The sequence below is a fragment of the Thermobia domestica genome, chromosome 1, assembly GCF_964235325.1.
Source record: "Thermobia domestica chromosome 1, izTheDome1.hap1.1, whole genome shotgun sequence".
Taxonomy (NCBI): Eukaryota; Metazoa; Arthropoda; class Insecta; order Zygentoma; family Lepismatidae; genus Thermobia; species Thermobia domestica.
In genome coordinates, this window is record NC_137454.1 from 228,909,579 (window position 1) to 228,927,852 (window position 18,274).

Here is an 18,274-nt window from a genome sequence, read left to right on the forward strand (position 1 = left end):
TGGTCTCTTAATGTATGGTGTGGCATCCTTGGTAACCATATCATTGGGCCATATTTTTTTGATGGACATCTTACTGGTGATACCTATGCCGCATTTATCAGTGATGTACTATACCCGGAGTTGTTAGAGAATATTCCTTTCGCTGAACGTATAAGAATGTGGTATCAACATGATGGTGCTCCAGCACACAACGCACGCCAGGTCAGAGCCTTATTGGACCACCGTATGGCGAATAAATGGATTGGGCGTCGAGGTCCTATTCACTGGCCTCCACGATCTCCTGACCTAACCCCACTTGATTTTTTCCTCTGGGGTTATGTTAAGGATCGGGTAATGTCCAACGTACCAACAACTACTGATGATATGAAGGCGCGTATCCAAGGTGTGCGTGCATCTATCACTCCAGAGATGCTACATGATGTACGAACATCCCTATGCCGCCGCTTACGGAGGTGTGTGGAGCAGGATGGAGGACATATCGAGCATCATTTGTAACATGGTAAGTGTTGAAATTATTTGCTTTACAATGATAGAAATTACAATTTTTAACATCGCACATACCCGTAGAATTACTAAACGTTATTCTACTACTTTCCAGGATATTAGGTTCTGGTAATGCTGTTGTGATAGGCTTGCCTGAAATCAAAACAACTTTTGTAGTAAGCTGTTTGGTATTTCACGACCTATCAAAGAGGTATCACTCGCCCTATGTTGCGATTTGAAAATTCCATGTACACCCCTCCATACAAAAGCGGGGCGAGGGAACTTCTTTAACACAAATTACAGGCTTTCTGTATTGTACATTGACTCTTAACACTTTTCTTATTTGATGCGTAGTTCGCTTGATATTGGCGTGTAAAACTCAATTTAAACACTGCACTTTCTATCTGAATATGGAACCATTTTTGGCGGCCATTTTGAAACAGGCTTGCCCAAAATGAAAACAAATATTGTACGAAGCTGTTTGGCTTTCCACGATCTATCAAACAAGGTATCACTCAACCTATATTCAGATTTGGCCCTGGGGACACCACGACAACATCATTCCACATTGCCTATGATGTTTTCGTTTTTCATTTTTTGTTTAATTGTTTCCTACTCATACGTTTCCGATTTATAAGTGCTGGCAATTTTATCTGCCACAATACCAATTTTGGGGTCTATCTTGAAAACGGTGCCCCATATAAAAAATTGTTTCCTACAAAAATTTTCAATTTTTCAAGCTCTTTCGAACGAGGTATCACTCGACCTATGTTCCCATTTGAAAATTTCACGTTTACCTCCCTCCCCCCAAAATGGGGAGCGGAGGAAACCTAATGTTTGACTCATTTCTTAGGCCCCTCTGTGTTGCACATTGTCTCTTAATATTTTTCGTATATGATGTATAGTTCGCGAGATATTGGCTTGTAACACTTATTTTGACTCACCCTGTATATACGATATATATATATATATATATCTTGTAATAAAATATACAATGTTAATTTTAATCGGTTTTTCGTAACACCTAGGTACACTGGTAGATCACGAGAATAAAGGACTAGTAGGAAAAAGTAAGTGAAGATAACGAATGAGAAATATTGCAATTTTGAATATTGACAAGTATGTTGTGTTCTTTGTAAATAATATCAGTGATAAAATTATGTATTTTCTATATTTGAAAATCTTTGTTAAATATTTTTAATAAGTATGGGAAACAGAAATAATTTCTTTTCCTCTTATAATATTAAACAAACTCAAATTAATATTATTTACGAATAATGTTTAACACGAGAAATAACATAACTATGCTATATAATTGTTGAACATTATTTGACAGTACAGGAAGCTATAGAACATTATGACTCATTATTTAGAAATCAGCTCACAGGAAGATAGTTCACTTTAAAATAGCAGATGTTGCAAGTAATCTTAGCTATTATATTGAAGAGGGTTAGGCAACTGTTGGACTGATCATCTTAACTTTGAATCACAAACTGCAAAAAGTTGAATATTTTTTTATTCCTACTAAACAACAGGAATAAAGATGAAATTAGTATGATGTGAAACCAGAGTGTGAAACCAGTACATTGTTTTAAAATAACATAGTTATTATTCTATGAAGCACTGTTATACTATTAGTATTTAAATTATTATGTTGCTGATTCTAACTAGGAATATTGTTAATATCATCATCCAAATGCTCACCATTTGTCACCCTTGAGAACGCCATTTTCGCACGCCAATTTTCAATTTCTTAAATAACGTGATGATGAAGAATAACCCATAATCAATAAAGTAAACAAAATATAGTTTATTCCTAGACATACGTTACATTCAATATTTTTATAACCTGTGCGTCGCGTCGTAGGTACGGTGAATGTTCCATTTTAATACATATATTATATGAGAGATAGAGTTATAGCTAGTTTAATCTCGTACCTTCCGGTTCAGCAACATCCACATAGTTAAACTCAATACAGCATAATAACAAACAGTCATCGCCACCGGAAAATCCAAAAAACTCATAGTTCATTTAGGGCTAGTAACTACTACATCAACGCTTGGTAAGTTAATCGAGTGAATTTACCTATGTTGTTAAAATAATAGGTTACCTCGATTCATGCAATTCTGAAGTAGGCTATTTAACGAAAACGAGTCTACAAACGTAAAACCACAAAGATGCAATCAATTAATATTGAAAATACAATAAAAATTGTTTTATTTTAAGCATAACATTTAGTTTTCTTCTTTAGCTTTCAGTATCAAATTTGAAAGCTCTTTTGTATTGAAGATGTTCGGCATGGGAGCTGGAAAAAAGTACTCTGCTTTGTAATAGAATGGGGATATTCGACAAGAAATGGTAAAAGGCTTGATCTGTTATCAAGAGATAAATTTCAGTTAGTTAAACATTGAAATTAGGTAGTAACACTTTGATGACATAACATTAAAAGAAGGCTTTAACTATTATATTGGGATCAATCATTTCTAATGCGACGTTCTTCTTTAACATATACACAGAGATATGGGAATAAGCGAACATTTCCCCGAGACGTCATCTGGGATATAAGGACATATATCTTTGTCCAGGTTAATCCTTGACTTCCTCTTTCTAAATATCTTAAAAGAAACTGGTAAAGCAAACTACTGTTATCATAAAAAAGTGTTGAGCCTTTTACACACAAGGTGCAGTTAGTGTTCTAGATTTTAGGATATATGAATCGCAGAGATCAAGCTTGACGTCATTTCACAGCTGTCAGGTTAAACCGGTAAGATGTGAAAAAAAGTATTAGATTCTCGTTATTAGACGTAAAGTATTACGCTGTGAATATGAATGAACTTTTCGAAAAACTATACTACATTTTACAATTTTATTTCGATAAAGTGCAAATGTCGCAAGGCCCGTGAATAACTGTGTTGTTTGATGGGTAGATACGTTATCAAAAACAACAGTCAAAATATGGTTCAGTCGTTTTGTTCTGGAAATTTCATTGTCTAATATGTTCTTCGCAGTGGTGATCAATTATACACAAAGTAGATATTCTGGCGAAAGCTGAGCAAGACCGCATATAAGCAATCATGATATTCACGAACCTTAATATCCATCACTAAAAAGTGTTAAAACGTTTGGAGAATGCTAACTAAAAAGGAAAAAGAGGCTCAATGTTTTGGTGTCACATGATCTGACCCAAGAACGTTTATTCGGTAGAATTTCTATCTGCAAATCTCTAGTGGACAGTAACAAACTACAATCATTTCTGAAGCAGTTGGTCACGAGCGACGAAAAGCGAATAACTTACAAGTACAATGTGCGAAGAAGATCGTAGTCGAAGCGAGGAGAGGCTCCATGTTCTCTGAGAAAGCCCACATTGACGCACACGAACACTGAATATGCTGTGTGTCTGGTGGGATTGGAAGTTGCTATAACGAGTAGAACTCCGGAATGTACTGTCGACAATTAGCGCGAATACATCTAGCAAATAAAAAAAGACTGTCAGAACTTGCCAAGAGAAAAGATGCTGTATACCACGCTGGCAACACCAGATTTCATACATATTTAACAACCTGTCAAAAATTGACAGTACTTAGCTGAGAAGTTTTAACCGGCAAAGTATCAATTGTTTCGTTCTTTGCAGAACTCTTCGAAAATTGTAAAGTTAGTTTCATATGAGGTCTGCGAAAATTATGTGTCACACGTTTCTCACCGGATAACACTGAAGTTGAATAGCCACGGGATTATTATGTTGCCGGAAGAATGGCAGAAAATCACCGAACAAAATAGTACACATATGGTTTCATAATTCGTTTTAAGTTGCAATAAATGTCTTTCCAATTTTGACTTCCTAATATTCAATCCTTTTTTAGGTAACCTAATGTAAATTAAAAGGAACTTACCTTATTGCGACACATATTTTCGCCGTCCCTTTCTAGGAAACGTGAAGCAACAATTACAGATGGCTGTAATTAGAATATATTAAGGTATAATATCACAAATATAAGAAGATAGAAAATTACAATATATGAAGTGGTTAGTCATGTTTTCTCTTTTTGAATTTTAGCGCTTCTTTTCAGCTTCGCGACAGCTACGGATAAATTCGTTAATGGTAGCTTAAATTATTAATACCTAAGAAATAAAATATTCAATCTTTTGCTACATCAGTTAATAAAACTTAACATATTTTTTAAACCTATGTCACTATCTTGTTTAACTATTAGAAATTGATATACAGGGTGAGCGGGAATCAACTTCCTATTAGGTAGGTGGGCAATTTGCAGACTGTGCATAACACAGGAGCAAGCAGATCAAATCTTAAAAAAAAAAAAATGAACTTAATTTATTAAAGGTTTATGTTCGAAGAGACCCATGTCTTCTGACTCTTAAGCAAAAGCACGCTCAGTGCACCACGTCATTGGCCAATGTGAAACTATTTGCACGTGATCATTCATCGCTATGGGCAAATACATGTTGCATCACCATCAAACAACAACCCAAACAGTGAGAGCACTATACATTTTTCATCCTAAAGAAGGCGAAAGTTATCCTTTCCACTGGCAAGGCGATGTCATCAGTTTCTTTTTTCTTTTTCGTTTGGAATCTGTAAGTGTTGTATTGATTGAGTACCTTCAAAGGGGGCACACCATCAGAGAAAAATATATGTTGAAGAAAAAATACTTTGAAGAAAAAATAAAAGAAAAAAGGGAAAACTTCAGGGCTCAAATTCAAGAAGAAAAATAATCTTTTCACAATGCAAATTTGGACTAGTTCTTCATCCATCTTATTCACCAGATTAAGTTCCTGTGTCAGACTTTTATTTGTTCCAAAATCTAAAACACATTCTAGTTCGATAGAAGTTTGCAAGTGATACTGATGTCATTACAGTCACGGAAGAATTTTTGTGGTCACAACCTAAAGATACTTTGTATTGAGATAAGGCCACTTCATCATCTATGAAGCAAATGTGTTCATGTATAAGGGGATTGTGTTAAGAAATTTAAAAGTATTTTCAAATCCGTACTTCTTACAGTTCCCTGAAGGCTCAAAAGTTTTTAGTCAACACTGATACGTTGACATTATTATTATTAATAAGTATATGCAAATGGTTCTAAGTGTTTACGTCATGATTAATAGACAATAATATAACTACAAAGAATAATATTTCTGATCTGAAATAGTCCCGTAAATTTCTATAGTTACCATCCGAAATAAATGAAATAGTATAACTATAGAAGCGATAATTATCGATGGCGGTAATTTAAAATATAAGATATGAATCAGTTAACAATTCTGATGACATATTAAACTCTATACTGTAATATAGATACCTCTATAAGAGATATCATTTAGAAGAATATATGAGCAAGAGTTTCAACCTGAATTTGATAATATTACATTAATGACAAATGGGTTTCGTTTCACAGTGTGAAATTACGGTAGACTTCCAAACGAAACGAATTCAATACTCCAAGTAGAACATCTACGCGTATAATTACTGATAGCAAAAGAGAAATAAGACTAAAGACAAACTTTATTCTTCCGACACTAAATCAATATAAAAAAAGCCATTACTAGTTATCTCTTAATGCTTTTGCTGTACGCAGTTTAACACTGAAACCATAAGTGATAATAGATGGTTATAATAGAGGAATATAAAGGAATATAGTAGTAATAGAGGAATATAGTCAGAGGTATACATACATGTATTCTTGCGAACTGAATCCAAATTAGAAAAAAAACTGCTTATAGTGTAATCGAAAAATCGTAGATTTTCATAACTTTTGATTTGAACAGATAGACAGAAGTCGAGACAAGACTCTTGCTTTGGACATTGAAACTGTCTTGGAACGCTTGCCAATTTCTCGTACCATTTTGTTATATTGAAATAACTATTAAACTCCCCCCCCCAAAAAAAAAAAACTTGTACATTTCAAACACTTTTGGTTTCGTTAGAAAGTGCATATGATGATGGTACGTTCTCTTGAAACGCTGAATCGATTGCAAAAAAAAAAAAAAAAAAAAAAAAATGTTTGTCACAGTCTATTACCGTTTTTGTTCTACGGTAATGAACGTTAATACCGAAAACGATTAATTTCTGCCATTTCTAGTTGCAATAGAGAGTTAAAGATGATATCGAACCTATTCTTGGAACGGTAAATTGATTGAAAAGACGTTTCTTGATATCTTTTACTGTATTTTATCTATGCATATCACTACTGAAACTGAAAGAACTACTAAATTGCAATCACTTCCGATTTTCGTAGAGTGTTTGAGGGTAGTGGTTGTATGTTCTCTTGAGACGCTGAATCGATTAAAAGAACAGCTTGTTGAAATCTGTTACCGTTTTTATTCCATAAAAGTAAACTCTGCTACGAAAAATGGCTACACAGTAAAAGAAAAACGTAATGTGGTGTACGTAAAAATGTAGGTTACACGTGTCAATCTTGTAGGTTTTAAACTTAAAGTACGACTATAGGTAACATCCTGCATCAATGTATAACTGAAAACGCATGTTTTATAATATTTTCCGTATAAGTGTTCCATCTTTACGTACTTTCCGTATGAAAGAAGGAGTTGTGTATAGATAGTAAGGATCTCACATACAGATGGTGGACGTATGTAGCATATAGCTGACGTATGTAACATTGTTAGATGTCAGTCATCCTGCAGCGGCATGAAGTAACGGTTAAGTGAGAAAAAGGCAGTACATATGTAGCATATGAATAACGTATTTTGCGTACAATTCTCCGAGTTAAACATTTGAATTCCGTATATTTGTACAGTAAACGGCTGTCCGGATAACGAATTTTTTCCCAGTGTAATTTTAACCACTTCCGTTTTGAATAGAGGGTTAAAGGAGGAGATAGAGAATATTCCTGCGACGCAGAATCGATTACAAAGAATAGTGTTTCGCTATCTTTTACTGTTTCATGGTCTGATACCTCTCGACACACAGACGGACGGACATAGCCATTCTATAAGATGTCCAATTTAAAACACTTCTTCTTATCGTGCGCTATTAAAACGAAATTATGTTACATTTTTCGCAGACATAGTTGAACATTCCTAGGACATAGTTAGAAAACACAGCTATGATAACTTTATTTTCGCTTAACGATAAGGTCATAGAAAGAGTTTGGAAAGAGTTTGCAGATAGTGATGTTCTTAGCAGAGATTCCAAACTCGCGTGCACGGCTCATTGGACTCAATCAACCTAGGCCACTGTGGCTCCCGGTAAAACATGCTCCTGTTGTGCACGGAGTCACTGATTCCATCCCATGGAGAGGTGCATTTTTTATATTTTAAAATTACTTTTTCGAGTGTAAATGTTAATATATATAACGAATGGTTAATGCAAAAAGAACTTTAGGTGTATGCGTGTCTAACCAGATGCTTATAAGTGTCTAGAAAGAGTGAATAAGTGTCATCTTGAATTGCTGAAAGAGTGTAAGGTATCACAATTATGTAAAAAAAATATCGTTTCTCAATATTCGCTAATTAGAGACATCAGAACTTTAGGAAGTTTTAAAAGCTCTTACGACAATTACTATTAACCACTGTTAGAATGAACTTTAGATATTCTTGTAAACACTTTTTGACATGTTAAACATTGTTCCCAAGTAGCTTCTGAAATATTACAAAAACATTCTAAAGCACTGATTTATTTTTTGTTGTGTGTGTGCAACTAACCTATGCCAGGGGTTTATTCTGTCTGTTGACTAAACCTTTCTATAAACATTTTTAATGTTGAGGATATTTCTACCATGCTAAATAAATAGTCTTTCATCTTTGTTTCTCACTTTTTATGTAACCGTAGTGGTAAAAGTTTAATATAGGCACTAAAAGAAAGGAACACCAAATAAAAAATAAATAGGAACTGAGTAGTAGAACTCGTAAGACAAATTGATGAAAGTCAGATGTGGTTATCTTATTTAGACTATCGGAAAGGATAATATTTCGAATAATAATAATAACTCTAACACAAAATGACATCTTTTGATCACAATTATAAATGGTCGTAACTGTTACATATTAAGCGATATTCTAATCCAAGATTATATTTTGATCATATTTGCTGTTGGATACCGTTGGAGAGAGTACATGTATTAGAAGGCGAAGATTATAAGATAGGTAAAATATTTTGATGGGAATCAATATGCTAAATATTTTTTACGAAAAAATATTGACAAAGTATTACTAAATGAATATAACTATTTAGAACTCTCATTTTTCACATGTACACTCCACATCAAGAAAATTTTAACAGCTAACGCCGTGCAGTTAGGCAACCCAACATACACCTTCTTATCCCATAATCGCGTCAGGTAAAGAGACACCATTTCTCTCCTCCTTTCTTCTCTCCTATACTAAAATTAGGTCATATCCTCCATTTCAGACTACTAATGCAAACTGAACAAAAAAGAAAAAAAAGAAACGAAAAGAAAAGAAAAGAGAAAGAGAAAATAGAAGAGTTCTATTTTACTGCTAAATTTCTATCAGAAATACCTTATATTAAAAGTCCAAAGTATATCGTAATGAAAAGTTACAAATGTTGCAAAGGAAAAGTTAATGTTCCTCATAGATGCAGCATGTTTCAAATTTCAACGTGAAGAAACACATTAAATTATAGGATGGGAACAAATTTTGTGTCGAACTAGTATAAATAAAATTTTGTTTTCAAATAACCAAAGAGGTTACCATTTTCAAGTCTTTTCGGAAGATTTATCTGTTTCGAACATACAGCATTGATTTCTTCTCTTCCGGATATAACGTAATTTGCATAGATAAAATCAACACGCTAAGAGCTCAAATGATCATCGTGTCAGTCGGATGATGTTGGTTAGGTTATAGACCACCACTGTTTCGAGGATTCAAATCCGTAGTGACCCGGTAATTCCACTGGGTCTCGGTAGCCCGGAGGATAAAAAAGAGATTTTACTTATTCCCTTGCGTTTAAACAGTATTTCTGTCAGAAATGATCAGGACTGGTGATGTTACCCCCAGAGCACCGAAAACACGACGCCGAAGTTCCCAGTTTATTAGATTCTCCAGACCAGGTTATCTGGCTCTTGCTTCGTTTTAAGTTTGGAACATGAAGTGCGTGTGTGAGAGAGATGGAGAGAGGGGGGAGAAGTGAAAAATGCAAAGACGGGATAGTTAAACGTCAAGAAAGATAGAAAGATGGACGAATATAAATGTGAAACATACTTATCATTACAATATATGATATAGAACGCACACACTATTTATTTGAATTATCGCCAGTGATGCCTTGTAAGTTTTCCATCAGAAGATACATCTCTGCAGCCATTATTTTATTCGAAGAAATCATACTATTTAATGGGGAATCGAAACAAGATTTTCAATTTGGAAGTCTTGCACGTTACCACTACACCGCCGATTGCTTTAGCCAAACTTTGTTTAACAAATGGTGTAGTGTTTCTTTCTGAGAATGATAACACGAAAAGTGTATACTGCAGACCAATTATGTCTTTAGAATGTCCTGGTAATTTGCTTGCCCTTTCCCAATCAGCATTCGTAAATCGTCTCTATCATGATACAGGTGTTTGCTTCCACATTCTTATGTATTGCTTGTCCAGTATGATAAGTCGATTCTTCACAATCACTTTGTAAAAAATTAACTTTGGCGTGAACAGAATTTGAACCTACATTCGATAGCTGTATTATTGATAAGGCCATTACGTTACCCCTGTACACAAACTAATACATGTGTAGTTTGAAATAAGAATTGCGCTCATGTTGCTAGCTAATTTTAGTATAGGAGAGAAGAAAGGAGGAAAGTGAGATGGTCTGTTTATCTGATACAATTATGGGATAAGAAGGTGTATATTGGGTGGCCCAACTGCATAGCGTTAGCTGTCACAATTTCTTATGCGGAGTGTACACTATAGTGGTGGAATAACAGAATATAATTCGTTTCCAATTTTTATTCTACATTAACATGAGCGTTCTTATAGGCTAACAGCAAGTTTTTATCTAATTCGGAAGTATTCTATAATAATCAGTCTAGGTGGTGAAGTTGTGCCACAGTTAAAAAAAGAATGCATGCTTAACATGCGGTTAACTAAATTTCTAGACACATAGCTAGGACGTTCAAAGCGCAAGATAATCAAAGCAATTACGATAGTTGTGAGGAAGGTAAAATTTGTATGGTATACTTAAATACATGGTAAAGTTTACAGTTTTTACATTCTAACGTTATTTACAATAACTAAACGTGAATAGTTAGAGCTCTGTAAGAAGCTTTATATAGAGATCTTTAAGATGAAATATGTCCAAAATGAGCAAATGTAGACTTGATTCGCATGTGCAGTCAATACGTCAATTATAGCTTCTTTTCAATTCTCATACAATTTATTTTCAAATTATTCAGTAGGAATATCAGAAACAAAACATAACATATTATAAAGCATGTATTCACTTTAATTTTATGGTTGTAAATAGAGCTTAACTTCTTTCTTATACTTGAGAAGGTCTTGATTACAATTTCATTATGTGAGTTTCCAGGCTTTTCTTTATTCAGACAGAGTTTCTCGTGGCTAAGCGGTTAACGTACACGCCTTTTGCGTGGGAGCACCAAGTTCGATTCCCGGAGGGAGTTTATCTTGTTCGAATTCCAGATTAAGCTGTAGGTTCACATCTCATATAGCCCTGCTGCTGATAGGGACTTAAACTCAAATCATATATATATATATATATATATATATATATATATATATATATATAGGTAGGTAGATAGATAGATAGATAGATAGGTAGATATATATATATATATATATATATATATATAATTCATACAAAACGAATTCTCTGAAGATATATTTAAATAGATACTATTTAAATATAAAGAATATTTCAATTCTCTCTTACTTCTCTTTGACAATCTCTTGGCAGCTTGATTTTTTAAAATATGAACTTTAATGCACTTGAATGATACAGAGATCCCAAGTTAAAACTCTACATATGAATCATTTATGCTACTTCTGCAGCGCCAAGCTTCTTAGAGGGAGGCAGATAGTATGAAGCTAGCTTCTTGTGAACAGGCACTAGCCAAGGGTGGCCGGGGGCCGAACCCCAATTCGAAACTTGAAATGAAAAAAAATAAGGAAGAATTAAACAAAATGAAATGAGAAAAAGAAGGATCAGCGTCAAAAATTAAAAGCTACAGAAAGCTTTTGATTACTCTTTCTTTTGAGGAGATTTGTATTACTTGCAATACATGGTGGTGAGGTGCGCGAGATATCCTTGAAGAGTCAGGGAATTTGACATTTCTAGAAAAGTTAAACAATTCTCAGAGTTTCTGCTACTAGTCAGGGAAATTTCAAGCTTCCGAAAGCATAGTCCTGTTGTGTAACAGCGTGGACATTTTTTATCATAATTTTTCGCCATCGCATCCTTGCAGTGTCAAACATGTTATTTCAAAAACAATTTTCTACTGCTCCTTTAGCCTGTCATTAGAACCGACAGTAGTTGACGGAATAATAAAAACAAAAATCTATATAGAAAGAAACTTCTGTTAACATTTGATTCAACAGAGACAGGAACGCAGATATTGTAAAATATTTTACAATACATTATTGAGTATGTACCTTTTATAATAGTTGAGGTCATAATGAAAGGAAAATTGTTAAATTTGAATGAACAGAGGAAGGCCGTGTGTAAAATCGTTTTCAATACGTTTTTTAATAATTTTACCCGAGATTTCTTCATAGTTTGTTATTAAAATATTTACCAACATATCCTCATTTTACTGTCCTAACTAACAAATATTTGTTAATAGTAAAGTAGTTTAGATTGATCGAGCTTTTGGGCCTTCAGAATTTCAAGTCTCCCCACCCGTTACGAAATTCTGGCTAAATGAACCAATATATGTTACCGTAAAATAGTTTAGAATGATCTAGCCCTTGGTGTGATGGCCAAAGTATTTTATGTCATGGACTCTCCCCCTTCACGAAATCCTGGCTACGTGCCTGTTGTGAATCGCACATTTGTTGTTATCTTAAATTTGATAACGAATAAATAAAATATTTCGTCTGATGTATACAATTTATTTGATGTTTAACTTATACTTGATTTTCCTTTTCAATCAATGGAGTGTTACCTTTATTTTAAATTTTTGGACCTTTTTTTTTCAGAATAATCTTAGTGAAGACATAGAAAATATATAATGTGCGTATTGGATATGAACTAGAGAAAATTATTATTATTATTATTATTATTTCCAACTATTATTTACTACTTAATATCGTATTGCGTTATGATCCAAAATCCAATTCGAAAGAACGAACTAAAGTTCTTCGTTTTCGTCGTAACTAAACCGTAGTTTCGTAACACAACTATAAATACAAAAACAATACAAAATTTCAAACTGCTAATGTTCTAATAGATAAAGAAAGGAAAAAAGTTTTTGCGTTTAATATAATACGTCCTTTTAGTTTTCAGTGTAAATTATGCACTTAAAAATACATGAGAAAAGTAGAGTTGCCAACTAACTGCCACTTTTGTCAAGTTTAAAAAAAACAATGCAAATAATCTGTTTTGAGAGTTATGAGCAGGTGGCGGTAATTTTATTTTCCAGAGTTGGCAACTCTAGCCACAAATTTGTACTTTGATCAAAAGTTTTCATTGCATAAGAGAACTTAAACATATATATAGGTATATAAACTGTACAGAACGAATTATTAACAAAACTTTTCTCACTAATGATGCTTTCATAGAAAAACAAAAGTTTTTGGAATTTTGAAAGTTGTTTCCTCTTATTTCCACTTCTATTAACACGGTAATTGTTTTAATAATTTTACGCTCGACATATCAATACTATATATATATTGCTTTTTTTGTAACATGGAAAGCAGATTTTTCTTGTTCTACCCATATTAGGAAAGTTTTATTAACTGAAGTTGAGAGTTTCATCGGATTGCTTTTAAAAAGAAAATAAATATTTTTCAATATATTAAAATGTCTGAGTAATGCTCATTAGACATCACATTCACTCATTGAACTCCATTTCGTGGATATTACTATTGATATCAGTGAGATATTTGTCTACGAGATAATGGTATATACTGATTTTTTTTGTTGACTTTCTATGTTTCATCACATTGATTTATTTTCAATTTCTTTTAATTCTTTTTTAAATCATAAGTTTTCTTCCAAAATTCTTGCTTATTTTCTTTATACCTTAAAAGAGCAATAGATTTAGAAAAATGTTTTTCGATATTTTCAGTTATAGCTATCTCTTATAGAAGTGCGTGCTCAGATATGTGTAAACGTTTCACCTAAAGGACAGCTACGAAGGAAACTGTAATTTGTTCACAAGCAAGAAACATGATACATTATTTTTTCAATACTATAGTTCTAGAAAATAAAGTAAAACAGAAGTTACGTGTTTGCACGATTACACGTAATACGTTTCAATTACCTGAATGCAAAACTAATTAAAAGATATTGTAAAAGAAAGAAGTTATATGTCTAGCTAAAACATTTCTTAAAGCTATCACTCGACAAAGTAAAATTAAGAGTATCCCACAGTACAACAGATATTAAGGTAATATAACTATTCTATCAGGCTTTGTTTCTATATAGTCAAACTAAACACAAGAATACATTGAGCAAGGCTATGTGATATTATATATATATATGTATGTATGTATGTATGTATGTATGTATGTATGTATATATGTATGTATATAAGACAATCACGTAACAGTTTCAACATCATAACTGTGTCTTCATCAGACTTCCACTCCTTCCAGTGGAACAAATTCCTTTCTCTGCTTCATATATAGGCACCATTTTTCACCTCCGGTAACAATACGTAAGAGAAAGAGCTGATGTTGCTGACAGAATTCAGGATGACGGATAAATTAGAAAAAAAACATATGACAACACACTGGCTCTAGTTTCCTGCATGAGTGAGTGAGCCATCCACGAACCCAGTCTTTGAACCTTTTCCATACACTGAAGATGCTACACAACAGTTACTTGTCCATTACTCGTCTCTGTGACCTTTTCCTGGGTGCTTTGACTAGGATAACTGTAGATCAAGTTATTCAAATGGTTCTCATCAAAATGGGATTGGCGACGAGAACAAAGGACAACGTTCAGATCAAAATTTCTTCTTCGGAATCAGTCAATTCTTTTTCGGGTGGTCCTTTCAGCGTTCTCTTCAAGGATGTTATAAAATAGAGGATCTTCCCATACGTATCTTCATCATATGAACTCAATGAAGCCAAAAGAAAAAAAAACAACCGAGCATCGTCTGAGCTGGCAGTCTGATTGGCTACTCTCAGTTCCACCATGATTGTCGGCTCGAAACATCGCGATCTTAGTGCCGCGGAGTGGGCAGAGTAGGTGTAGTGAAGCTGTGACGTATGGCTCCACTATTTTTTTTATGGGCAGATCCTCTATTTTATAATATCCTTTGTTCTCTCCATGTATATATTTTGGCGGATGCCTCTGCAACACTAAAATCTTTGTTGAACCCGTGTAGGAGTACACGTCGGATATGGCTCTTCTTTTCCATTTGACACTTCATACTTCGATCCGTGAAAAACAATAATTTATTAACTCCAGGAAAGCCACAAATAGTGCTAGACATATTTCATAATAGGTACAATTTGGTGTATTCCATGGCAATACAATCGTAGCTGGCATGTCGCAAAAGATCTCTGAAAATGAATGGGACGAATTAATGAATCAACCCAATACCAGAGAGAAACACGTTATTTGTGCTAGGAAGTGGTTTTGTTTTATCGAGAAAATTGTATTAACTTGGTGTCAATCCCATTTCCAAGGACAAGAGTCAGCTGGATTTCCAGGTTACTTGTATTTTTACAGTACCACTTTAACTTGCCATGTAATGAATGACCTCCTACGGAGGGAATCCTCTAAAATCACTGGACGTAGATACGAGTGCTTGATGAAAATGAACTATCATGTCAAAAAATACAAAGTGTTTGGCATCATATTTCTCATAGAAATGAGTTTGTTCGTGGAAAATATTGAGTGAGATTATATATGTGCATTATTGATAACTGTAAGAAGTTTGCACTATAATTGAAACTTTGAAGAAAGAACATTTATCTACCTTCCAAACAAATGGGTTTTTATTTCACTTCAATCTATCAAATATACTGAAAATATACCATTTCTGGGCTTTTACTCTTTTTTACATTATCTGACGACCAAAACATATAGATTATTTTCCACTGAAATGGCAACTTTTACAAAATGAACTCTTCATTTTAAGCCTGAAAACATGTCTAGGACACAGTGGGTGTAGATGAAGATATTGTAGTGTTTTTATAATATTTCCTCTTCGTTTCATAGGCCTTCCAGCTTCGCCCCACTCAGTGGCGTATTTACGATTTTGTTTCGGGGGGCTTTGCTAACTTTCGGGGGGCTTTCCCTGAAAATGTGAAAATTCTGCAATATATTTCATATACTTTACTATAGTAAGATTTCGGGGGGAGCTTAAACCCGGAAGCCCCCCTAAATACGCCACTGGCCCCATTGTTAGATAGTTCTCACTTCTCATAAAATCATACACTACTCACTGGTATTATTTCACTTGTAACAATAAAGAATGGACATCATGTCTGTATGAGAAAAGAAGAAAAGTCCCAATACACACTACTTGCCAAGACAACGTGGTTTATAGTTGAAATAAGATAATCATTTCGTCTCCATTGACTCTATATAATATCTTATGCTGGATAATTTTTATTTTTCCATTTAAACCATCTAATGAATCATATTACATTAGAAGTCGTACTATATTCAGGCAAATATGTTATAATTTTAAATAGTGAAATTCATCTGAGATGGCTACCATTGGTTCCACAAACGACATCCTCTAGAAGTGTAGGACTACCTTGACATGTTGTTATACCCTGCCTAAAAACTATGGATTTACCGATAGGTGACCAAACTAAACAAACGGTCAAGTTACAAATGTGCTTAATTAATCAGGTTTCATTACATTATAACATAAAAGGTATTGTTACACTATATATTGTTTTGAAAAGATTAAAGCAACCGCAAACAAACCAATAGTGATATTTGATCTTTTCTGGAATCAGATCACGTTTGGATAAATATAGTTATTCAAAAGATTTTCTCGGTTCAACTTTCTCTTTGACAACTTCTTTGTAGCATAAAGAGAAGAGGAAATAGGGGAAAGCGGTTTCTCTTTGATGTAAAGCAGGGAAAAGTGAGAGACAAAGAGACGAAATACGAGAACATAATGAGGTTTTCCTTTTGTGAGATGCTAACTTACATTTTTCTTTCGTCATAGTAAACTTAAATATTATTACCAGAGCGAAAACAATCTTTCATGCTGGAGTTACGTCAAGTATTAAGAGAACCTTATTATTATAACCCTTATTATTTATTGATGGCTTTTCTCAAAAAGAGAAACGGTTAGTGGATTTATTTATTTATTAAAGATTTGTTTACAAGCTAGAACACTATGAAAACTAGCACGTCCGAAGATAAAGTAGAATCGAAGTAACTTGTATTAACGATAATCATAAGTTACCTTGTATACAATATTAAAAAATACATACCGTAAAATATAAATTACTAACTTCTGAAAAAGGATATTACACATACGAATATTTATAGGTGTTTCCATTTTTTAAGATTTTGGTTTGCAAACACTACTTTATATATTATCTCTGTCTGTCTGCCTATTCGTCCGAGAGACACAATATCTTCAGAATCACTTCATGGATTACCATTAATTTCAACCAAATGTCAAGGGTCTAAAGTTACGAATCGAATTCGGTGGTGGACGTGAAGCATCTAGTTGATTGCAAGATATGGTCAACGAAACATCGGTTCACCATGTATGCCAATGGAAGTAATTATGGATAGCAATATCCCAATGGAAGTATTGATAGACTACCCACAGTATTCATAATAATAATAAGGAGTTTGTATAATCCATGAGATGTAAAATATTCATATATGTTCGTGGAATACAAAGCTAAAATGAAACTAAATTACTTTCTACTTGACAAATCTAAAGATATAAATATTTTCTACAAGCAGTTTCTGAAGGGTGAGAGAAACTGCAAAACATTCAAATTTTCATTTCATGTTGTGTATACTGAGATAAACCAGTCTTCCACTCCGTGCAACTGTGACACTACAACTTGTTTTAATATATTAGGAAAAAGTAATGAAAAAATTAAAATACTAATATTGTTACGCCTCTTTTCACGGCTACATTTGTTTGTTAGTATAAATATGAAAATTTTCTTTATTCTTATCATTAAAAAATGTTTGTGTTGCCATGTTGCTTTACAACAACAACTGTTCTAATAATTTGTGCTTCAAAATAATCTATCAACTACGTAAGATAGGAACTAAACTCATTTAACGATTCTCACATATATTAGTTCTTCAGAGTCTTGTGTGTATAATTGATGTACTTAAAGCAAACATATAGTGATAGACACAGAAAAATTCAATATATGAAATTAAAATTTCAAGTAAATACATAGATGTCTAATTTGAGATTGAATGTGAACTTTAGTAATTTAGTAGATAATTTTAACCAAATTATCCGCATACTATATTTTAGGTGATATCATATTATCAATAGTATGGGCAACATATTTACAGCATCATTTGCATATTTTTTATGGTACTTGTGTAAGTACGTTCGGAACAGCACAAGAACAGATCATTAATATACGACGGACCATAACAAAATGTAACTGTAAAACAATATGGTACCCATTAGCCTTCACAGCTATATTAAACAATCAT

General features: G+C 33.5%; 1 protein-coding gene across 1 annotated transcript in view; it reads right to left on the reverse strand.

The window, feature by feature from the left end:
* LOC145678897 (uncharacterized) overlaps positions 1-18,274 on the reverse strand; it is a 56,415-nt gene that overhangs the window by 14,960 nt on the left and 23,181 nt on the right. Inside the window, exon 5 of the mRNA XM_081749498.1 lies at positions 4,375-4,437. Within this exon, the coding sequence (XP_081605624.1) occupies positions 4,375-4,437 (63 nt within the window). The remainder of the gene's footprint in view (positions 1-4,374; positions 4,438-18,274) is intronic.